General features: G+C 58.6%; 2 protein-coding genes and 1 non-coding gene across 3 annotated transcripts; 1 reads left to right on the forward strand and 2 right to left on the reverse strand.

The window, feature by feature from the left end:
* Positions 1 to 2,508: 2,508 nt before the first annotated feature.
* Positions 2,509 to 13,020, reverse strand: MED16 (mediator complex subunit 16). Its single transcript, XM_050910438.1, has 15 exons — positions 12,976 to 13,020; positions 12,126 to 12,313; positions 11,600 to 11,707; positions 11,213 to 11,382; positions 9,867 to 10,298; positions 8,847 to 8,952; positions 8,026 to 8,181; positions 7,456 to 7,667; positions 6,983 to 7,189; positions 6,351 to 6,561; positions 6,006 to 6,139; positions 5,409 to 5,601; positions 4,939 to 5,155; positions 4,446 to 4,529; positions 2,509 to 3,329 (listed from the first exon to the last, which is right to left on the reverse strand). Exons 2-15 carry the CDS (start codon positions 12,259 to 12,261, stop codon positions 3,203 to 3,205), a joined length of 2,493 nt encoding a protein of 830 aa, XP_050766395.1. The 5' UTR covers positions 12,262 to 12,313; positions 12,976 to 13,020; the 3' UTR covers positions 2,509 to 3,202.
* A 119-nt stretch (positions 13,021 to 13,139) lies between these two features.
* LOC127025722 (U6 spliceosomal RNA) lies at positions 13,140 to 13,246 on the forward strand. The gene has a single exon (XR_007767692.1). It is a non-coding gene; the product is annotated as a U6 spliceosomal RNA (small nuclear RNA).
* A 545-nt stretch (positions 13,247 to 13,791) lies between these two features.
* R3HDM4 (R3H domain containing 4) lies at positions 13,792 to 23,221 on the reverse strand. The gene is made up of 8 exons (XM_050910471.1): positions 23,162 to 23,221; positions 19,464 to 19,618; positions 19,181 to 19,299; positions 17,968 to 18,091; positions 17,385 to 17,470; positions 16,003 to 16,088; positions 15,493 to 15,548; positions 13,792 to 14,755 (listed from the first exon to the last, which is right to left on the reverse strand). Exons 1-8 carry the CDS (start codon positions 23,203 to 23,205, stop codon positions 14,652 to 14,654), a joined length of 774 nt encoding a protein of 257 aa, XP_050766428.1. The 5' UTR covers positions 23,206 to 23,221; the 3' UTR covers positions 13,792 to 14,651.

Consider the following 23,221-nt stretch of genomic DNA (forward strand, 5'->3'; position numbering starts at 1 on the left):
AAGATGCTGAGCCCAAGCCCATGGGGACGGTGTGGCCAGGGTCCCCCCGCACTCCCCACCACCGCTCCCTGCCACCCACGCATTTGGAGGGAGCCCCATCCCCCTCCTTTGCCTTGGCCGTGTGCCGAGACCCCCCCGAACTCACTGCTGTGAGCACTCGAGCCCAGCTCTGCCCCGGGGTGGGCTCTCCTCAAAGGGCACATGGACTCCGCCGACCCCCCCGGCACCCCTCCTGGCCCCACTCCCATCCCCGTACCCCGCAGCCGTGTGCCCCCAGCCCATGGCCCCTGGCCGGGTGCTTGTCCCTTGTGGGAGCCGGGGACGCATCCTGCAGCAGGGCTGCGGGGGGATAAGGTCCGAAGCCGGGACCTCCCGCAGAGTCATTGTGCGATTATTTGTTAAAGCAGAATCTGCAAATTGGCGATAAGGCGGAGGGCGGCACCGGCTCCCACGGGGAGGGGGGCGCAACGAGGCCGGGCAGGATCCGGGCTGGGACCCCTGAGCCCGGGACCCATGGAAAGGCAAAGGGGGCTGGACCGGGAGATGCCTGCGCTCAGCTCTTGGCCTGTGTCTCTGCAGGCTCTCTGAGCCTGCTCTTGGCTCAGCTCTTCGTCTTCAAGAGGGGCAGGGATGAGGCAGAGCCCCCATCCTCCTGCCGCAGCCCAGCCTGCAAGGGACTCCCTCCAGCCCCAGGAGTGGCTGGCACCCGCCGCCGCCCCGGCCAGGCCCTGGCGGGACCCTGGTCCTTGTCCTGTGTCCCCCATGGCGGCAGGGCCAGTGCGGGACCTCCGCACGGAGGAGCCCCTTGCCCTCCCGCAGACGGGGGTCACCCGCTCCCCCGGCCCTCAGAGGGAGCAGGGTCAGGGCGAAGGCACCACGGAGCAGAGCGGGGCAGCAGCAGCGTGGCAGGGAATTGTGAGACCCTTCCAGCATCCCTGTCCCAGGAGCGGGGCAGAGTCGGACAAGGAGCGATGGACACATGGCCGGAGAAGGGTGGGGTACAGGCAGAAGGCCCTTGTATCGGGGATGGAGGAGGAGAAAGCGGTTCTGGACTTTAAGACCCACCTTCCGTCCCTCGCCACGCATGCAGCCGCAGCGGAGCTCAGCCAGCGCCTCGGGGAGCTGCTCCCAGCCATGGGGCTCCATCTCGGGCAGGAGGCGAAGCGGGGAAGCGAGCATCCGTCCTCCCGCAGAGCATCTGTCCTCCCGCAGAGCGGCTGCTCGGTCCCACCTCCACGCAAACAGCGAGCAGCAGCAATCAAACATTAAACAACCCCAAACCTGTTCTCTGAGAAAAAGGAGATTAACGAGGGCCCAGGTTGATTGCAGTTTTACTTACAGGGGAAAAGAGCTTTAATAAGAAGTTGTAGTTTCCTAATTAGCCATTTGATTTTCCTTAATTACCAGCAGAATAGCAAGGCAGAGACCAGCTCCATACAGCAAAACATTAAGCAGAGCTGGGAGACAAGCTCTTTGCCATCAGCTCAATTTTTCACTAATAAATGAAAATGCAGTTCCAGAGGGAAAGGAATATATAAAAATTGGCTTGTTCTCTCCCGTAAATGGTCTCTGAGGACACCCAGTTGTCATCTGGCTGGGCAGGAATTTCGCCAAGCCAGAGATCAGCTCCAAGCATCTCCACCGCACTTTGTCGAAGCGCACAGATGTTTAGGTCTGACTCTGGAAAGGCGCTGAGCGCCCTCAGCCTGGTTTGATCTCAGCAGAAGCACAGGACAGGTCTTGCTCGGCAGCTCCCCCGCGAGCAGGCAGCTGCCTGCTCCAGCCCGGTTCCGAGTGGCCACACGCCACCGACAGCCACGCACCCGGGCAAACCTGGAGCAACAGCTCCGAGGAGCTTCCACCTTCTGGAAGTCCCGAAGCCGTGCTGCGCAGTAAGCCAGCTACACCCCGACTCGCTGGGAGGGCGGGAGGGCTCTCCTCATGCAATTGAAAGCCCACCCTAAAAACTGAAGGACCTTAGAGAGCGGAGCAAGCACGCACCAATGGCCCGGGTCATCCCTCTGAACATCAAAGGGCCAGGGCTGCTACCTTCAGCAGATGCAACAACGTTGGCGCCATTAGTTTGCAATTTCGAGGAAATACGAGCGCCCAGGGCAGTGCTAGCTGAGCGCGGCCAAACGAGGGCAAAAGGCTGATGCGATTTTCACCTGACCTTGGGAGCAGCGCAGAGCTGTAGACCAGGAACGCTCTTCCTCAAACATGCCGAAGTGTCCGGCTTTTTGTCTGCAGACTGAGACTTACAACAATCCTAATGACTCGATGTCTTCTCCTCTTGTGTCCATAACAACCTGACAGAAGCTTGAAAACATTGATTTCCCCTTCCAATTTTGCAAATGATGGCAGCTCCGTTCCTAATAGGGATGCAATTAACAGGGCTTCCCTGCTTCGCTTCTGTTCGTGCATCAGCCGTCCCGGCCACGCGCTGTATGACCACAGTCACATGAAAGACCACTGAAGTTTTGAAAACAAACCAAACATTCTGTACAAAATTAAGGGAACTTTTATTTACAAAAGAGCTGCTGGTTTGGTGAGAGCCAAACAGGGGGGTTTGCTCCAGGCAGCAACACTCTCGTGTTCCTGCTGCTCTGGAGGGGGAAGAAATTGCTCCGTTAAAACAGATAGGTACGATGATGAAGTCTCTCATCAGAGGGGCAAGTTTACTCAAAGGATGGAGAAGCACAGGGAAACAGGGAGTACCCAGCCCACGCTGCCGTTCCCAAGCAGCCTGTAGCAAAGGACGAACATGAGGTACCACGTATTTGCTCCCCTTTCACTGGGGACTTCGCCTGTTCACCCCCAGCCACCGCTCCCTGCCCAGGCAAGGGCTTACGCCGGGGCCCAGCCACTCCGCCCGCTCAGCCCAGAGACACAAACGCAGCAGGGCGCTCTCCTCCTTGGCCCCAGCTGGCATTGGCAGGGAAACCTCTGGCATTCCCTTCTAGCTCTTCCCTGCAAAAGAGGAAGAGCTCCCTCCCCTCTTTTGTACGGCAGAAAGACCAATGCAAGAAAAGCAGCAGCACTGCGGTCAGCTGCTTGGCACCGTCTCACGGGCAGCATCAGGACGACGCTTTCGGAGAGCTCGGGAGAAGATCTGCCGTTCCTTTGTCCCAAACACCTCCGAGGAAGGAAGCCCCGAGCAGCGCTTCTGCTCGGCGCCCGCTGTGCCCCACCGACGGCGCGCTCAGGAATAGCTGAGGGGCATCCTCCTCCACAGCCCCCCACACAAGCAGTTCTTGATCCAGCGCTGCTCCCACTGTTTCACCGCTGTGACTTTGTTTGGCGATTTCAGCATCGTAACGCAGCCACACCTGGAAAGAAACAGAGAGCTGCAGCCAGGCCCAGGAGAGACAGAAGCCCAGGAAAAAAAGCCAGCGCTGCTGGGGCGTCCGCACGGATCACGGAATCCGAGGAGGAAGCCAGCTTTTGCCATGTGCAGGTGATGTTTGTGAGCACTAAAAACCAGCTGAAACCATGCGAGCAATTACCTTAAATGAAGAGAGGTCATCTTGGAACAGAAGGCTGTCTTCAAGCCAACAGCCCCCAGCTGCTATTTATACATAAAACAGCAGACAGTCATCTTGTAAAAATGATCTGCCACAGAGACTTTCTATTAAAACCAATAATTAAAGCTAATTCAATCCATGATTAGATGGATGTTTGCTCCTTGCACCATTATTTTGAAATCCAGGCTCCTTGGTGAGGGTGGATGAAGAGGACAGCACAGAAGGACTTAAAATGCAAGCCTAGTTTGAAAGACGACCCAAAAATGGCACCATGGATATTGTGATTATTTCCTCTCACCAGCTCCTCTCCAAGAACACAGGTAGTTTTATTTAAGGACCAGACCTGCAAAACAAGCTGGGGATCTCTCGTCACTAATAGACTCCTACAGGCCAAATTCTGGTCTCCGTTTACCTGTGCAGCCTGACTGCTCTCAGATTTTTCTGTTAAAGCAGTAACATACTTATTCCGTGACGCACAATTCAGCCCTTAGATGAAATGCAGTTCAATCACGGGCAACAACGAATGTAGCTAATTCTCACAGAGCTGGGGTTACTTTGCGCCAGGCAAAGTAATAGCATTTTTAATCTAACAGCCATGCTGCAACCATACAGCAGTAGCCACCTCGAGTCAGCGACGCTGCTCTCCAACAAGCATTTTAAGGATCGCGGTCTTCCGGGTTAGGGATGCCTTAAACACAACCACAACTCTTTTCTTCCAATGCAAGGGGTAGTGCCATACACCAAAAGCCTTATTATAGAAACAGCATGTCCTCCTGCAGACACAATTAACATGAAATGTTACTGGGATACCAGCCAGGATGGTAAACAGAGACTAAAAGAGCTTTTGAATGACAAAAAGAACAGTTCGAGTTTCTGCCACGACCTCCTCTGCACTGAAGGGATTACGCTTGCATCACTTACCTGGTACAGGACTTGCATTCCTCTGTTGGGTACGCTCCTAAGTGAAGCCGCCTCAGGTGATCAATTTTGGGCTGTCCAGGTGCCCTGGGCAGGAAGAAGAATGGGAACTTTTCTAGAATGACGCTTTCTAAAAGCTGTTCCCAAGACAGCGAGCTGCATTGCAGTGGCCAACATGACGGAGGCTGTGACTGCCTAGTCCATCGAGTGCCATGGGATCCAAGGCCATGCCGACATGAATCTAATCACAGACTAGCATTTCTTTTTCCCCTCCATTTGCCATCTCTTTTCAGTACTTTAAATTCCCAGCCCATTGCAAGTTAAGAAATGAATTCAAGCAGAGAGGGCACACTGCTCTTGGGTCACACCAGCAAGTGGACGAGCCAAAAAACACAGGCGTCCCAAACCCACCGACCTCCGAGAGCTGCAAAGAGGTCCCAGAGCCTCCCGACACCCTCTTCTCACCACACCACCTATTCGTTTCAGGTCTCTGTACCTGACAAAGGCGTCAAACTGGGAAGAGACAGTGTGACCAACGAGCCCAGGAGCTTTCCCGAACTGCAGCCGGACAAGCTGTTTGTTCTGCAGCTTGCTGATAATGCCATCGTTGATGGGCAACCAGTCAATATTGGGAATGAGCAACTGGCTGGGCAGGAGGCAACATTCGTCTATCAGGGTGTCATCTGGCTCCGTTATGTGATTTTCCTCACGACCTGCATGGAAAACGAAGCAAAGAGAGAGAACCAGCATGATCCTTAAATTTCTCATTTAGAGATCAAGAGAACTGCGAGCGGTTTCCTCCTCCGTCCGCCAACACAGCACAGAAAACAATAAACCTGGCAGCTGTACTTGCCCTTTCTACACACTACAGACCCACTCAGAAGTTACTCCCTGCAATTATTCCTTTCACGCACAATCCACATTAAGGAAGGATTCTGTTGTTCAGGGAAACTGGCAAACACTTACAGCACAGCCAGAGTTTAGTTAGGAGCCTGAAGAGGAGGGACATGCTGTCCTGGGTGTCGGAGGTTGCTGTGTAGACGGGGAGGCAGCTTGGCTTCAACAGTCCCCAGATACGAATCACCACCATCAGCTCCCTGAACATGCCCAAGGACGCTCCGTCTCGCAGAAAGCTGTGTCCTGGCCGCACAGGCGAGCCCTGCAGAGGGAAAAAACAGCTGAGCCTGGGACTTACACTGCCGGAACCACTGCTCCGTTTTCAGACAACTCCTTTGTTCAAGCACTACACAGCCGGCGGCACTTGCTGCCAGAGGATGCCGTGGAGGTCAGAGGCGTACAGAGCTTCATCAAAAGTTTAAACAAGTCGTGCAGCTACCGAGCCCGCTTCTCTGAATGCGGCTGCCAGTTGCTACACCACTGACGCCCAGACGGGCACAGAAAGGACCATTTTGTATTTCTGCTGTTTCTTACACTCTTCTCCCAAGTGCCTGTTTCGATAGGAACACCGGGGTCGTGTGTGACTTGGCTAAATCCACCCGAACACCGCACACAGATTTTTTTTTTTGCTCCTGTCTGTCTGTTCTCAGGACCCCAGGCTCTCACCTGGTTAGGAAGGCTGGCCAGCAGATAGAGCACAAAATCTCCCACCCACTGGATGAGCTGCTGCAGGGACTGCAACGTGGTCATCTCCAGGACAAATTCTTCTGTCTTCAGGTTAATCATCACCTTGTCAATGTCTGAAACAGAAGCAAGACATCTCCTGGCTCAGGAAGAAGATGGATCCAAACTTCACCCCCTGCCCCTGTGGTGCCAAGAGAGGTCACCCTCCTCTTCCTCAAACCCAGGGAGTTACTATGAGACCATGACACTTTATATCGAACCTAAAAGGGGAATGATCCGATGCAAAACACTCAGAATGCAGTGCCAGATGTTATGAGCAATCACTACCTATATCTGTGATCTTGGAGCAGATCTCGGTGAGTCGGTCCCCGGGACTCTTGTCCGGGGTGTTCAGCAAGTGTGGGCGTAGCAGCGATTTCAAGGTGCAGCTAATGGCGATCAGGAACAGCTTCGCATGGTAGTCACACACACGGGCTATCGTGCTGGAGGAGAGCTTGCAGAGAGATGCCTTCATGGCGACAATGCGCGTGGAGAGGACCTGATTGACAGAGGGACACCAGGCAAAATACAGAAGGCAGAATTAGAACAAGCTCATTAAAGCAAGCTGCTTTGTTCTCTGCTGTTTCTGCCACATGAATGACAGGAATAGTGAATACTGTTCTGTGCATGTACAAACAGTGCTACTGTTCCCAGAATCTCTGCCAAAAATAGACTTTAACCATCTCACCAGAAGTTTCCAACAGGTAGAGAGCCGTTAATGTTAGTGAAAATGAATACTGCTTAAATGGAGGTTCTACACACCTCAAGTGCTGCTCGAGTATTCAGAGACAGCCCAGCCAGGTAGTTAGAGCCGTCTGTCTTCTGAGCACCGGCAATTACTGCTCCCTCCTCCCAGTCCCTGAGCCCTCTCCACGTGCCCACCCTCTGCAGCCAGCCAGGGCGCTTCCGCTCCCGCCGACCTGCTGCAGGGCCGCATTCTGGCGCATATACTCTTCATGCAGCTTCTCCACCAGGTTCTGGACCATGCTGGGTTGGACGTGGAGCAGGATGTCCCACCAGTCGTAGCCAGTCACCATGCAATACTCCAACAGGAACAGCAAGTGACGCAGGGACATGTTCATGTCCAGCACGTGGCCCATGGAGGGGGAGATGCGAAGCATGCTCAGCTGAATGGAGGAGGCAAAGGAAAACCTGTGTCAAGAACTGGCTCGAAAACACTCCACAAAGCTACAACACAACACAGGGCCAACTGCAGCTCATTCCTGACCCAACGACAGAATTCCTGCAGTAACGGGATACATCCCTTCTTGTTTAACACGGATCACACAGCTGGAAGTAACATTCCCAGCGTTCTCCTGAGTGATCCATTGCCACTTAGAGAGAGCCTGGATGAAAACAACTCACCCCCCCGCCCCATAACAGAGCACAATACCTTCCCATGACTATCAATGCCAGCCAAGGCCAGAGACGTCCAGGAGAGCTGCATGGCTTTGAAGTGAACCAGGGGCCCAGCGGTTCGCTGCCTTTTGATAGTCTGCTCGTCCACTGGGCGCTGGGAGGAAGAGCCATAGAAGACGGCCATCATTTGCAAGGACAGGCGATGAACAATGTGAACGCTGCCATCGTGAAAAGCCAAAGCCAGACCTGGGGAGAGAAGGCAACCGAGGCTGAGCAAGCGACTCCTCCCGCTATAACCCAGACCTCGCCCGGAGAAGCAGCCACCACTGAAAGCCCATGTGGCAACAAGACAGCACCCAAAAGGCTGTGGGCTCGCAGCCCTCTTCGTGTCTGGAGGCCATGTCAACGTTTCACAGTGATATGCTTCCTTCCACGGAAACAAAATGGGATGGCTAGGAAGACACCATGTCTTTGAAAGTTTTCCTATCCGCATTTCATACGGTTTGTTCCACATTCTTACTTCAGCTACAGTTCAGAAGTTGAAGAAAGTAAAGTTTCCGGCAAAAGCTACATACTTAGGAGAAAGACAATAGAAACTCCTTACCCAATCCAGGGAAGAATTTGGTGTCATTCGCCACCTTCAGATCAGTGTTGGTCAGGGAGATTGGCAACTTCGGCAGAGCCACAGCCGAAACCCGATCCAAGTCATTGGTGGCAGAAAGAATCCGCCATTTCAGTATCATGGGTTGCTTGTCTCCAACTTTGAAAAGTAAGTAAATAAGTGAGACATCTCTCCCCAAGGAGATCAGAAAATACACACCCCTCCCAATTTCTGCCCACACTCCCCAACTAAGTGGGATTACAGATCCAGCACTGACTATTTGTTCATTCTACCAGACCGGTATATTTCCCTATTTTTTTTTCTGAAGTGTACAAAACAACAGCTTGTTTTGCCAAATCTCTTTTGATGGAAGGCTCTGCTGGTGGTGATTAAAAAAATCCTTACGTACAATAATCCTTTATATTTCACTGGAACAAACGGCATAGATTTGATTTTGTTATGTCTGCAATCAGGTGAAAAAACCATCCAGACTGGATAGCTTGATTAAACTAGCTTTGCTGCATGATCTTTTTCCTCTAGAAGGCTCAGCTCACTCGGTTCTCAGCAGGAAGAGCAGTTGCGCAGCATAACACAGAAAATGTCTTTTATTGAGTGAAAGTAACAATCAAACCACTTCCTGGAAACCAGCAATTTGTCGCCTAAGATGCAAACAGATGGAATAGAGCATGTGACTGAGAACACCTCAAAAATAAATATGGGATTCTGGATAACCCCATATATGCGATAATGGATTTGAGAACCTGTCTTGCGTTTTCACTTAGACCGTGCTCCTATTTTTAAGAGTATCTGGTGCAGAAACTCACCCACAGGAGAGATTTGCTGAAAGATATTATTGACTGGCAAGCCCTCTTTCCGCAGAGACCAGCACTCCACGATGCTGCTGTTTTGGTTGGAGGCACAAAGCAACACCTGCAAAACAGAAACCCATACTGCAACCACATGCACAAACTTGACAGCAGGGAAAGACACCATCCCGTTGCATTTTCCGCCCCTCCCTCTCCCCTCTGTTTTGAGGCTCCTTCTCCCAATTAGTTTATACCCCACTAGCGAAAAGCAGAGGATTGTATCAGCAATACGTAACGGTGAAGCCCCTAGTTCCAGCTAGAAGGAAAGAGAGGCAGAACTCTGCCGTGTGTCATCACAGCCTGTGCCTCTCCACATCACAAACGATTTCATCCCTCGCAAGCCTGTGACCTGCCGATGCCATTCACATACACCACAAACTTAAACGTAAAGGAAAGGGCAGGAACCGAACTGACTTTGAAGCCAGAGCAGACACTGTGTTCTCCAACAAGGCACTCTGTCCTAACCAGAGGAGACAGAAGACAGGTTAGGCTTCATTGAATCACTTAGCTTTCCAGAATCGTATTATCAATCCCCTGGCAAATACAGTTAAGCTACTAAATTAAGTCACACAGATGAAGAGCTCTAAGTGTTCTGGAGAGGGGCTGCTTTGAAGCCGAGACCTAAAGATGAAAGACTTCACATCCCAGAACCTCCCGGACAGCCCAGCAGAGCTCCCCTAACAACCAGTGCCAGATCCGGAAAATAAACAAAGCAAAGCATAATCAGGCTAACGAAGGACGGGGCTTTTCAGGCTGCTTTTCCACGCACGGGAGGGCTGAGCCATTACACCCCCAGGCCTTTTAAGTGCAGCCTGCTTGACAGCGAAGCTGAACTAGCGGCACTTCCAGAAACAGCAGCTAGAAACGCAAAGGGCATTGCAGGACACGATTGTTCACCTCCAGAGCCATGTGGGGAAGCCAATAGCTATTTCCTTGCTATTCATTTATCTCCTACTTGCTTTAACAGCAGATGCTCACCTGCTCTGACATGTCCCGAGCAAGGAATTTCAGGTGAGTGATTGCTGGGTACTTGTCTTTGCGGGCAGGGTCCGTGGTGCAGCGCATGAAGAGGGAAGGCAGGATTTCGGTGTCTATTTTGCATTTCTCATTCACCACGCTGACGCAGACTTTGTAGAACTGGACAGGGGAGGTGCTGCTGCCATCCGACGTGGCCACCACAATGTTCCCCCCACCAGTGAAGGCGACGTCTGCCAGGGCAACGCGACAGCGGAGGCGGCACAGGCTCTCTGTGGACGTCAGCACCTGCCCGTTGGGCTTGAGGAGAGAGACGGTCACCAGCCCGCTGATGGTCACAGCAATCCAGCCCTCCATGGGCTTCCCACCAAACAGCGTCAGCGACGGAGAGAACTTGACCCTGGAAAACTTCTCGCCAAAGTTCGACGCTCCAGACTGCGAACAAAGGTCAACAACACAGAGACATTTGCACCCGATATCCGCAACGCGCTCACGATTGCAGAGCTCTCCTCGTTAAGGCGCTGCAGCGTGGTCTGCAGGGCTGAACAGTCAGAGCAGGGCACCGAGCTCACACGCCCAACTCTGCTCCGTGACCCTGGAGAGGCCGCTTTGCCCCCACGCCAGAGCGGTTCCAGCCGTGCAGGCAGCGGCAGGAACACACCAGCCCCCCAGCAAAGCTCTGGGAGCATCCCAGACACAGAGCTCCGACCTCACTTATGCAGACCGAACCTGGAAGACCGACACCCCCTCTCCCTTTCTGTGGCCAAATCCCGCTCCGACACCAACCCGCTGCACAACCCTTTACGTCCCTGGGCCTCGGGCTCTCCAGTACTAAAGAGAGGGAAAGGCTTCTCTCTGTGGGACAGCCTAAGAGTTAATGTTAAAAAAAAAAAAATGTAAGTAGGTAACTTCTACTTGGCAGACTTGCTCTTTTTGAGTCTGAGAGAATTAGACACGTTTCTAAACAAGCACCTTATCTCCGTACACATATGGCTCCCATTCCCAAATCCCTGCATCAAACCTCCGGACCTCGAATGCATTTCTTCTGAATCACTACTAGTAGGCAAAGAAATGCTTTTATCTCCATCCTACAGCCAAGGAAATTAAACCACCAGACTAAGGAAGACACGTTTAAAGCGCCAAGAGAAACAAGGCACCCAGCCCCCACTGAAATTCAGCAGGAACTAGGAATCTGACTTTTCTTTTTGACTGGAAAAATTCCCCTACTCGACTTGCCCAAGGCCATGGAGGAAGCCCAGAGCAGAGAGAAACGCAGGCAGGGGTTTCCCAAGTCCTTTGCTAACGACCCGAGCCTTCCTGACCGGGTCCCCAGCAGAGCTGGGACAAACCTTCTCCACGTGCAGAGCCAGCTTCACGCCATTGTGCAGCCAGGACAGGGCCACAACCGGGTCCCCTTCCACCATACTGCCCACGGTGTTCTCCCAGCTGTTGGCCAAGTGATCGGTCATGCTCCAGCACTTGATGTGGCCGTCCGCGTCTGCCGAGAGCAGCCTGGAGCCTACGACAACAGCATCTCGTAAGGACCAGGGGGTACAGCCAAAAAATCAACTGAGAAACCAAAGCACCCCAGCGCGGTTCAAATGGAGACAACCAAGGCTGCGAAGCGACGGACAAACTCCCTCTCCACGACGAATCCTGTACCGTCGTTTTAGGAAACGCACGCACACGAACGGCGGGACCGAGGGGTAACGAGAAGGGATTCAATCCAAGCTCACCTGACTGATCCCACTCCAAACAAGTGATGACTTCAGCATGGCCAGAGTTAACGGAATAGACGTCCCACGGATGCTCAGTGTCGATGATATGGACCATATGGGTGAGATCTACACAAAAAGAGAAGTGAATCACTGTCCCTCGTTACCAGCTACCCAGCTGGCATTTCTAAACCCACAGAGCCTCAGCTGATGCAGGGGAAAACATAAAATATTTTCCATCAAGCAATTCTGAGAAGGATAACAACTGTGCTTGGCAACTCGGGTGAGGTGCCAGATATCAAAGCAGAGCTTGCCCTGGTTTAGCAGAGTGAGAACAACTCCCCAGCGAACCAAACAGCCATTAAATCTAAGGCATGGAAGGAAAAGGAAGAGCACAAGTTTCTCGTGTTGACTAGTGCAGCTGAGAGATTTTAGGGTCAAAGCAGAGCACAGGCCACTGGCCCAGCGGCTCCTGACGGCAGGACTGGCCTAAACCCGTTGTGAGTTTCCAGGAGACGTTACCCAACCTTCCGCAGGCACGCCGTACCTTTTTCCTCCTCATTTCTGAGGTCTGTGGTGAAAGCGATGAGGTTCCGGCAGGACCACGCGCACACTAAGGGGATGGAAGGGCAGTGGTTGCTTTTCGGCTTTTTCTCCCACTCGCAGACATACGCCAAGTCCATTGCGCCGCTGGCCCTGGGACTCCGCAGGGAGGGAAAAGGCGCTCACTCCTCCCTGGAAGCAAGAAACAGCCCGTTCCACCAGTGACAGGCCGCAGAGGCCCGGTTACACCGGCTCCCCCACCGAGATCCGCCCAGGCCCCGCCGCACCTCAACCCCCGGCACCCGGGCGGGGAAAGGGCATCAGCCCCGCGCTCCCGAGGGGCCAGCGGGGACCCCAGCCCCCAGGGGGGAGCGGGTGTGGCTGTGTGTGCGTGTGCGGAGCGGAGACCCCCGGGACACGGACGAGCCGCGCACCGGGAGAAACCCCGGAGCCCACCGCGACGGGGGCGGGGAGCGCGGCCTGCCCCTCAACGGCGGGGGGAAGCCGGGCCTGGCACAGGGGTGAGGCCCCGCCGGTCGGCGGGAGGAGGGGAGGCGGGGGGGGGGGGGGGGGCTGCTCGCCGGGACACCGACCCCACGGCGGGGGGGGAATGTCACACCGGGGCGGGAGCGTCCTCACTCACCGGCCCGCGCCGCCTCCCGCCGCTCACGAGGACCCCGCCCCGCTCCTGCACGGGCTGCCCGCCGCGCGCCTGCGCCCCGCGCTGCTCAGGCACCGCTGCGAACACCCCTAAGCCGGGGGCCCTCGGTGCTGGGCGGGAGGAGCTAGTCAGTGGCTCTAATTTGCATGGACGCCTACCCAGAACCCACCGGGGTAGCGACAGCAAATATAACCTGTGGGTTTGGAGAGATTTTGGTGCGCCGAAGCGAAGCGGGAGGAGGGGGAGTGCCGGGGGGATCCCACAACGCGTTTATCTGCACCGGGAGGAGCCGTCGCCCTGTCCGGAATATGCCTGCACTCCGGAACGTTAAATACCGTCGGGGGGGCACTCAGATCCGTGCTCGCTTCGGCAGCACATATACTAAAATTGGAACGATACAGAGAAGATTAGCATGGCCCCTGCGCAAGGATGACACGCAAATTCGTGAAGCGTTCCATATTTTTGGGGCCGGCCGGCACCCGCCTTTTGCGGGCGGTGCCGGGGGGGGCCCCCCCCACCCCGCCACCCCCACCCACCCGAGTCCCCCTCCCCACGCAGAGACAGAGCCGGAGCGTGGGAGCACCGTGGTTTATTGTTCCTGAAGGCCGCCCGTGCCCGAGTCGCGCAAGCAAAACGAGGGTGTGCAGGGGAGCTCCCCCTGCCCCGCGGGTCCCCTCGGTTAATGGCGGTCAGTGTCTTCACGGCTGGCAACCAGCAAAGACCCCCAGCAGGTGACCAGGGGCTGGGGGTGCTGCCGCAACAGGCAGAGAGACGCTCCCGGACCAGGGGGTCCAACACCTCCGGCAGTCCCCCGCGGCACCAGGGGCCAGGCCAGAGCAGGGCCCCCACCCACAGGGCTCCTCAGCTGCCCTTGACACATCCCGGACACGGGGAGACCCACAAACTGCCCCCACAGCAGCCGTGGGCAAGCAGCAAGAGCGCAGGGCCCGGATGGAGACCGAGCTGCGCTCCTCCAGCACACACACACACGTAAATATACACACACACACACAATAAAAAACACAGGCTATATTACATTTAAAAACTGCCCGGGGCCCTGTGGTGCAGGCAGGTCCGCGTGCCGCAGGCTGGTGCGCGAGGTAGGGAACAGGGCACTGCCGAAACACCTGCGGGACGAGAGCACCCAGGAGCTGGGAGTGGGGAGCTCCCCACGCTGCATCCTGCCCGAGGGGGCTGGCAGGGGCTGAGCCCCCCCCACTAAACACCCCATCTCGGGCACAGGGCTATGGGTGCTGGACAAAGTGTGGCCCCTGCCCCGCAAACGCGAGGGCCCCGAGGCTCTTCCGCTCGCTCAGCGTTTGCTCGGCAGCCGCGAGGAGCTGTTTCACCACAGAAAAATCTGGACCAAAATCACCCCACGAGCGTCAGTGCCAGAGGTGGGTTTGGCCCAGCCCGATTATTTTTAAAAGCACCTGGGCTATAAATAGACACACAAACAGTTCCAGGGAGAGCAGCTCTGCCTGGGAAGCAGCACTGCAACCCGGGGAACAGGGCGAGCACAGCAGATAGGCACCTGCTTCGCCCACGCCCGGCGATATCTGGCAGGGCCACGCTGCCTGCCGCCCCGCAGGCGTGAGTCCCGGCATCCCGAGGGGAGTGCGGCGCTGCCCTGCGAGCCGGCCGGGCGCAGCCGCGAGCCCCCGGCTCTGCACCACCAAGCATCTGCTCCTGGAGGAGGGGAAGGGACGAGCCCCTCAAGGAGGGCGCAGGGGGAGAGCTGGTCTGCACCGCACCCCGCTCGGGCAAGGGGAGCCAGACCTGAGGGGACGGCAGGGCTGGGAGAGGCCAGGAGCAGACGAAGGAAGCCTTCAGCGCACCAAGCGAGGGGCAGGGCGTCCCTCGGGGGTATCAGCTCATCTGCCCCAGGTAGTCTGAGAGCAGGAGCTCGGGGGGCAGGAAGACGCGGTGTTTGTTGCTCACTTTCATTTGACGTTTCCCTTCGATGTCTGAACCTGAGGGCGAGAGGGAGCAGTTAGCACGCCCCTGTCCCCCGCTCCGTGGGTCCCAAACACGGCGTTCCCAGCCCAGCTACCTCCCCTCCTCCCTGCTTCCCCCGTGCTCTGCGAAGAAGACAACTGCCCCCACATCCCCAGCCCCCTCCGCGCGTCCCTGCCGGCACCACGGGCTCCGCTTCACATCATTAGCGCTCTCGTGCTGTTTTCCACAAGCAGCCGCTAATGAAACGCTCAGCAGCGAAGACTCCTCCACAGGGACAGAGCCCGGTGCCTCTCCTCCCCTGCCTTGGCAACACCACCTTCTAGGGAAGCCCACGGGCAGGGTGCGGGCATGGCCGCTCTCTGCGGGAGGAGGCAGCAGCCGCAGGAGGGGGAGCCCCACGAGCGGCCATCCAAACCCAGAACCAAGAGGAGAAATGGTAGCGCTGCTGCGAATGAGACATCCCCAGGCAGAGCTGGGCCTGGCCGTCACCCTGGCTGCTGGGCTTCAGCCCCCGGCAGTGGCCGATGTTGCCCACCCGCCACCAGTGCTGGCGAAGCGGTGTGACCACAGCCGAGGCTCCCGAGGGAGCTTCAGGCAGCGGAGGCAGGAGAGCAGGGTTATCTGTGAGCCGCAGCACAAGGTGGGGCCGGGAGGAGGAAGGGAGGAAGAGGCTGAGCTGGAGAGGAGAGATAGTGATGAAGAGAAGGGAAAAACAAAAACAAAAACAAACAAACAAACACGAGGCTCTTACTGGCAGAGACGAGGTCCATGTACTGGCAGAGTGCATGGAGCAGGAGTCGCTCGAAGCTGGGGGAGATGGGGGACAGAGTTAGAGCCGACGTGTCTCAGACCAGCATCTCCCGAGTGTTGCCCTGCCCTCATTCCTCCCATGGACCCACGGATCAGAGACGGGGAGCACAAAGTGCCACAAGCCCCTGTGCAGGGATCCCCCAGAGCATCCCTCCCTTGGCGGCTCCGCAGGGGCCGGGCCAGGCGAACGTCCCCAGACGGAGACCGGAGCCTGGCCGAGGGGAGGCCAAGGGGTCTCCTCTGCTCCCAGAGCCCCTCTGCAGCCTGGGGCAGCTCTGGGGCGCAGGCTGGGGCACAGGGAACCCAGGCAGAGCACCCTGTGCGCATGGCAGTTGTGAGCTGGGAACCCCCGCACGTGGGGTGAGCGTGGCTCGGGACACCGGCCCCCACCGGCCCCTGCTCCGTGGGGCAGGAGCAGTGACAACCCACAGAACCCGAGGAAGAGAAATACCTGTTGTCCATCAGCGCTGTGTAGACAGAGTGAGGGGTGACGGAGAAGAAGGCCAGCAGCTCCTCCTCCAGGCCCTCCAGCGTCCCCTGCAAGGAGAAGCAGGGGCTGTCAGCGAGGAGGGCAGCGGTGGCCGGACCCTGCTCAGACCCTGCAGCAACAGGCGAGCAAGGAGCCGGGCGAGGGGAGCCGGTGCTCGCTGGGTGTGCCACAACGTGGGCAAAGTCACCTGCCCCACACAGCTCTGCGCCCCTCGCAAGCGCCCGCGTTTTGCCTTGGAGGAGCTGCTGCCCCAGCCGGGGCCAGGCAGAGCCACAGGGGCTTTGTGACCACCACCGCCTTCCCCTGCCACGTCTGCGCAGCCCCAGCACGACGGGGCCTCCGACTCCCCATGAGTTACCGCCAGCAGCTCCCAGGCAAGTCATCTGGATGCGAGACGGCAGGAAAGCACAAGGAAAGGAGACAGCTCCTCTCTCCAGCCCCCGAGGCAGGGAAGAATCCGGCCCCTGCCAACTCCGTACTTTGTGTGCCAACGGCTGGCATCGTCTCCCATGTTCAGAGCGGCGGCAGCCAGGAAAGCCTCATGCCTTGCACCTCCTTTTCTCCCGACAGGCAAAGATCAGCTCGATGCAGCTCTCCAGAGCACCGTGACCCCAGAGACAAGCAGCAGAAGCGAGTCTCATTTGAGAACAAATTGAGCAGAAGCCAGCGGGCAGGAGGAGCCGAGGCTGCTTTTAGAGACTAATTAGAGCAAGGAAAACAAACAGAGCAGGAAAACAGCACCATTGAGAAGAGGGAGCAGGGAGCCGGGCACCCCCGGGGCCCAGGAGAACAAGTGTCTGGGCAGGCAGGGCAGGGGCCACACGTGGCAGCTCGGCTCCCCGAGCCAGGCGGCACGAGGCCACGCTTGCCTCTCCATTCAGGCTTAATTGTCTGCTTAGCAGTTTATGCAGTTTTACCCCTTTCAAAATGCGTTTGAGTTTTTCCAAATAGCCTTGTGTGGACCACTCTGAAGACCCCAAAGACTCCACTGCTGCCCCTGTGGGCAAACACGCCGGGTTTCCCCTGTCACCTGCTGCTCATCGAGTGGAGACTGGGAAACTGCCACGTAAAAATGTCCTGTAACTACCAGAAAAATCTGAACTGAGCCAGGAAAACCCATCTGCACAGGGAGCTGAATGTCTGTTTGCAATGAGCCACCGCTGCAGAGGTCATACGAGAACTGGAGCACGTTCCCCAGGAGCTCATCTGAAATTCAGCACTCGTCTGGCTCAGCGCCTGTGCGCGAGGTCAGGGGACAGCCCCCAGGACACGGCTCCGGACGAAGCCACACGTGGGGTGCTGGCTGCCCCAGCCCCGCCGCCCCCCGGTAGCCCCCGGCTCACCATGGGGATCCGTCCCCGCTTCAGGGTGGAGCGCAGGCGGCGGCTGATGCGCTGGAAGCACTCCTTGGGCGTGTAGGCAGGGTGCTCTGGAGCCGGCGGAGAGAAGACAGAAGGGGCTTGGACACGGCTCACATCCCCAGCACCCGCTCTGGCCGCAGCCGCACGGCATCACCTCTTGGAAGGAGCCCAGCCTCCCCCTAAGCACCCCAGAGGACCCCAGCCGGGCACCTCCTCTGCTCCTGGATCTGCACAAAGTCACCCCCAGACCAGCAACACCCTCCCCAGCCAAGGAGGGTTTGGAGGGTGCCGAGATTTGGGGGTTTGCAATCAGGGGACGGCTGCTGTGCCCGTCACCCCAGCCACTCCTGACTCCCACAAACCCTCCCGGGTCCATGGGGGGGTCTGCCGGGCATAACCCCCCCTGCTGCAGCACCCGAGGGGTCGGCTCAGTCATCCCCCGGCCCAGCCACGAGCGGAGGGCGCAGGGAGCAGGATGCAGCCCTCAGGGAAGAGCACCCTTCCCAAAACGCATGCAAGGGAGTAAAGGGAGAGGCTCTCCCCACCCAGTGTCCCCTCCCAGCACCTTTCCACTTGTCTTCGTTCTTGTCGGGCAGCTTCCTCTTGTGCTTCTTCCTGGCCTCCTCCTCCAGGTAGAGCAGGACTCGCTCTTGCTCTTCTCCCGACCGGTTCATGAAGTCATTCCAGATCTGACAACACAAGCCGCCGGGTCCCACTGCAGAGGTGTCTCCAGGGAGCACCCAGCAGTGCACGGCCACCCTCAGAGCCCCACGTGGCACCCTGTGAGCCTCCTCTTCCTCACCCACCCGTCCCCAGGGACGGCGCAGGCAGAGCAGGAACAGCAGCTCGCAGAGGGGAATGAGCGGGGCTGGGCAGAGCTCGGCAGCTGCGACGCTGCCCCAGCCGGCACCGAGACAGACCACGGCAGACAGGAGCCACAGCAATGACGACCTTTCTCCCTGTCTCTCCAGCTCCTGATAGTCCATTACAGCTTGTAACAACCGCTTAGGGAGGAGATGCAGATTTAACACTCGGAGCCAACATACAAAGGTGGTTTTTTAACAGTTACTGGGAGTCCAAGTGCTGACACAACAGCCCATCCATGCAATCCAGCCTCAAACCCAGGTGTACATCAGGCTTCCTAAGCCTGGCTTGAATGAGCGAGAGAAGAGCTCTGCAGAGCCAAGAGCGCACACCCAGACCACGCAGGTCGCTCTGCAGCCAAAGCCCTGAGCATCAAACAGGAGAGAAGACAAATTTCAAAACGCCCAGTTACAGAGCTGGTATCGCAACACCGGCTGGGCAGTGTGAAGCAACAGAGGGGTTTGGCAAGGGGCCTGTTTCGGAGGAAGTGCTGCAGCTCACCCAGCATTAGTCGCTCCGCAGGTACAACGCGGTACGTCGGGGCATTCGGCAGTGCTCCGGGCGCTGCCAGGGGCAGCGGCAGCCGCCGTTAAGCCAGCCTGGCCAGGCTCTGAGCAGGACCCAGCCCTCGCACCACACGTTGTGGAGATCCCCCACCCCACAGGCTGCAGGACCAGGGGCCCCGGGACCTGATCTCCCCCCGGCACATGCAGTGGCAGCCAGGCACCGGGCACACAGATACTAGCCCCGACTCCGACACCAGGCAGGAGCTAGGGCACAGCAGCTCAGGCCAGGGAGGCAGAGGGCTCCTTGGGTCAGAGGAACGAGGTATGGACACCACGTACTGCCAGAACCGCATGTGCCGTGCCAGGGCCTCCCCAGCGAGCCCTGGGCAGGCGGGCGGCTGCGCCTACCTCCACGTAGGTCTCGTTGTTACAGGCCTCGGTGAAGATGCTCGGGGTGGCGGAGTGGGCGAGCTCTCCCTCGTCGCTCCCGCATTCGTCTCGCTCCAGAAGTGTCATCAGATAGCGAGCTGGGGGGAAGAGCAAAGCCCCTGAGAGGGGAGGCAGTGCCTTCGGAGAGGCCCTGCGCCCCCAGCACCCCTCCTGCTTGCCACGCAGCACAGGGTTTAGGGGCAGCGGCCACCCGCCCTGGGGAAGAGACCCAGCCCAGGAACGGTCAGCGCAGGATCCTTACTGTTCTCCAGCCTCTGCAGGCTCTTGCGCCCCTTGGCCCTGGGGATGAGGTCCGAGTTGCGTATGGCCTTGTTGATATAATACTGCTTTCGCTTGGAGGGGGAGAACCTCTTGGACGGGGAGTCCTGCAGCGGGGGCAGGCAGTCCTCGATCCTCCTGCAGGGAGACACGGCAGAAGGGACTGAGCCCACCCGAGACCCCCAGGGCCTGGGGCAGCTACAGCAGCGCGAGGACAGGGAGCTGCATGGGGACGGCCAGAGCATCAGCCATCAGCGTTAGTGCAATAAGCACGGCATCCTCCTCCACAGGGCCCTGTACCCCTCCGCTCACAGCTAGCAGCCTCACAGCACGCTACGCTGCTGAACCAGGGCTCGCTCCAAGGATTTGGTCTGTTTCAAGCAGCAGTGCATTAGCAGCTAGATGTTCTGGGTAATTAACTCCACCAGCACGCAAGGCAAAACGAAGGGATTCGTTTCTGCAGAGGCTGGGGAGGGACCTGGACGTGCCCCATGCAGCCGGACACCCGCTGCACCTCGCATTCGCCATCGCCCAGCCAGAGCGTGCCGCCGGCGCGGCCAGCGCCGTCCTGCCACGTGGCCTCCGCAGCGATCGGCAACGGGCCCTATCATCCCATCATCGAAGGCAGCGGTAACACCCGCCCTGGCCATATAATTACTGGCTGGGCTGGCTCTTCCCTCCAGACCGTTACGCTGCTGCGGCTGCTCCCCACCGCCCCCCCCAGAGCTGGGCGCTCCCCTGCCCCAGCAAGGGCTGGTTTCACTGGTTCTCCATCCTCTGGGGACGTGGCCGGTGTGCGGCACCACTAGCTGCTGCGCAGCACGAGCCGGCGGGGCCCGGAGCAGACACCGGCCGCCCCAGCACCACCCAGAGCGGGCAGCGAGCCTGCCGGCCCCAGCAGCAGGAGCCTTCGCTGCCATAAAGCTGCAGCCCCCGGGAGAAAGACTGCACCGCTCCCGGGTACACCCAAGGGTGTCTGTCTTCTGTTAATAACAATTCTATGGTCAGGGCATTACTTAGACACATGCACAATTTAAGAACGACCATAAAACTTAGATGATTTCCTGTGAAAATTAAACCGAGTGATGAGCGAGAAGCTCACTGGGAATTTAATGCAACCGCTTTGGTTTCAAAGTTCAATAAAACTCCTCCAAAGACAGGAAGTTTCACTATCTTTTCACTTCTTCTTTGCCCGCTTGCTAAGGTCTCTGCATCGCAGCTTCCCCTCCGATTTGTGTGGGTTTCCTTTAGTGCAGCACAAGGTGGGTGAGAAAACCAACACCACCAAAACAAAGCACCCCCACACAACCGTACGGGCAGGGCTGGGAGGGGAGCAGCAAGGCTGACCGAGGCTGACTGCTGTCCTCCCCGCCACGGCAGCACCAAGGTCTCGCCCCTTCTGTGGGGCCGTGCCCTCGCCAGCCACGGTTGTCCCTACTGTGTCCCCTCCTTTCCAGCGCCCTGGAGCTCGGGGGATACCCGGCACCGCAATCAGGAGCTGGCACAGCCATCCTCAGCAGCCAGAGCAGAGCAGGCTGTGCCGTCCGATTACGGCGCGCCAGCCCGGGAAGGCAGCCAGCTGCTTACCCACGCCAAAGCCTTGATTTTTTTTTCCCTTCCCCTGGACAGGGGCAGTGATGGGGCCTCTGCTGCTGGGGGGCAGAAAAACCACCTCTCCCCCTTCCAGCTGGAGAGAAAACAGCAGCAGAGGTGGCCCCGGAAGAAATAAAAGGGATGCACGTATCCCCGGCGGTGACTAACAGGCGGGTGGGGAGCTGTAACCCAAGCTGCAAACGGAGAGCAACCAGGACTTGCAGATCAAGTTTTGATACGAAGGTGGTTAAAAAAAAAAAAGTAAATAATAGAGGGAGTCACCTTACCGCCGGCCCCAGTTCGGAGGTTTGAGTACACAGAGCTCGGCAGCTACGAGCCTGGCACTACCAGGAGCCGTCATGGCTCACCGGTGGGGCCCCGGGATGGCTGTGCCACAGAAAAAGCCCTTCAAAGAGAAGGGGTCCAAGGCAAGGCGCAGTAAATATTTACCCTGTTTCCATAGCCGGGGGAGCCCTAACTCAGTGGGCAGTGGGACAATGAGGAGGACTCATCCTCCAGCCTCCGCTGGAGGGGGAAAAAAAGATGTCAAAAATAGCTGTGCAAGTGTCACCAGGGTGGGAGCACCCCCAGTGCTGCCGGGACCCCCCCCAGCCCAGCCCTCCCCTGCCCTGCACCGAGGCTTGGGCCTCGGGACAGGCGCAGCCCCAGCTCCTCGGCAGCAGAACGGGCTGCTGAGCCGCACGCGCCTCTCGCTCCCCGAAGCCTCCAGGGCCGTTTGCGGCGGTGCCGAGGCTGCCCGGCGCGTGTTCGCGGGCCTGGCACCCCGCCTCGGCACCCTGCGCGGCTGCCACGTCTGCCGTTCAGCGCTGCCACCTCCGCCCGCCGGCGCTCGGCAGAGCTGCAGGATTCATTTCCAACCGGGGAGACTCACAGGTGACAGTGACCTTAGGCCTGCGCCAGCAGAGCCGGGCTTTACAGCGTTGGGTGCCCAGCCAGGAGCGAGCAGCCGGTCTCGGATGAGCTCCGCTTTCAGTCCCGTATCGGTAACTTCAGCGCCGGGATCCCTTCCCGTGCAAGCTGCAGCTCGGCCAGGCTGCCACGGCCACTGCCAGCCCGAGGGAGCGGGGTCCCAGCAGAGCTCCCTCCCTGGGGACCGGAGCAAACACTGACCCCACGGAGACGAGCTCCACAGCTCCAGGGCCACCACACAGAAAGTCCAGTGGCTTCTCCTCCACTTCTCATTTCCAGGCGAGAAACAAGAAGCCCCTTGTTCCCCACCAGGAGGTTTTTAACCAGTTCCTGTTATTATCATTTAGCCAGCAGGACACGGCACCGACACTCAAAGCCAAGCCACCGCTGCCAGACGGCACCGCAGCATCGGTGAAGAGAAAACCCCGCCGGGCAGAGCTGCTCCGCGGCCGGCTCTTGGCAGCCCCGTCCTGGGCCCTCCGCGACCCCCGGCTGGGAGCGGTGGGCTCGGCCTCGGGGCTCCGCTGGCAGGGCCAGCGACCCCCAGCCCAGCCGGGGCTCCCCCGCGGCGGGAGCAGCCCTGGCACGCGGGCTGAGTGGGACACCCACCGGGACCGGGACACCCACCGGGACCCGGGCCCGGCTCCCCCACGGCACATCACCTCTCCAGTGCCCGTGTCCCCAGGAAGCACCCGTGACCTTCGGCTGGGGTAAACACTAATTAGCCCATTATCCTAATCACAGCCTCCTCCCTCTGACACAGCCGCCTCCAGGTCCAGGCGCTTTCCTGCTCCAGGTCGGTGGAGCAAAACCTCTCCCGGGGCAGCGCAGCCGCCACCTCCCGCCGCTCCCCCCGGCCCCGCTCCGGCGCCCTCGGGGGCCCCCTCCGGAGAAGCGGAGCCCCTCCCCCCCGCCCGCGGACAAGCGCTGCCCGGAGGCCGCGGGGGAAACCGGCGGGTGCTGGGGGTGGGAGAGGGGACACAGGGACGGAGCCGCGGCCACACTGACAGCCCGGAGGGCGGAGGCCGCGGCCGGGCCCACGGGCAGCCCCTCACGGCCCCGCGGCCGGGCCCGACGGGCCCCCAGCCGCCCCACGGGCAGGCCCCAGCCGCCCCACGGCCCGCCCGGCCCCGGCCCCGGGCCCGGGCCCGCACTCACGGGTAGGGCTCCTCAGGGCCCACGCCGCCCCGCAGCACCACCATGGCCCGCTCGGCCCGA

The sequence above is a fragment of the Gymnogyps californianus genome, chromosome 24 (genome assembly GCF_018139145.2).
Source record: "Gymnogyps californianus isolate 813 chromosome 24, ASM1813914v2, whole genome shotgun sequence".
Lineage (NCBI taxonomy): Eukaryota > Metazoa > Chordata > Aves > Accipitriformes > Cathartidae > Gymnogyps > Gymnogyps californianus.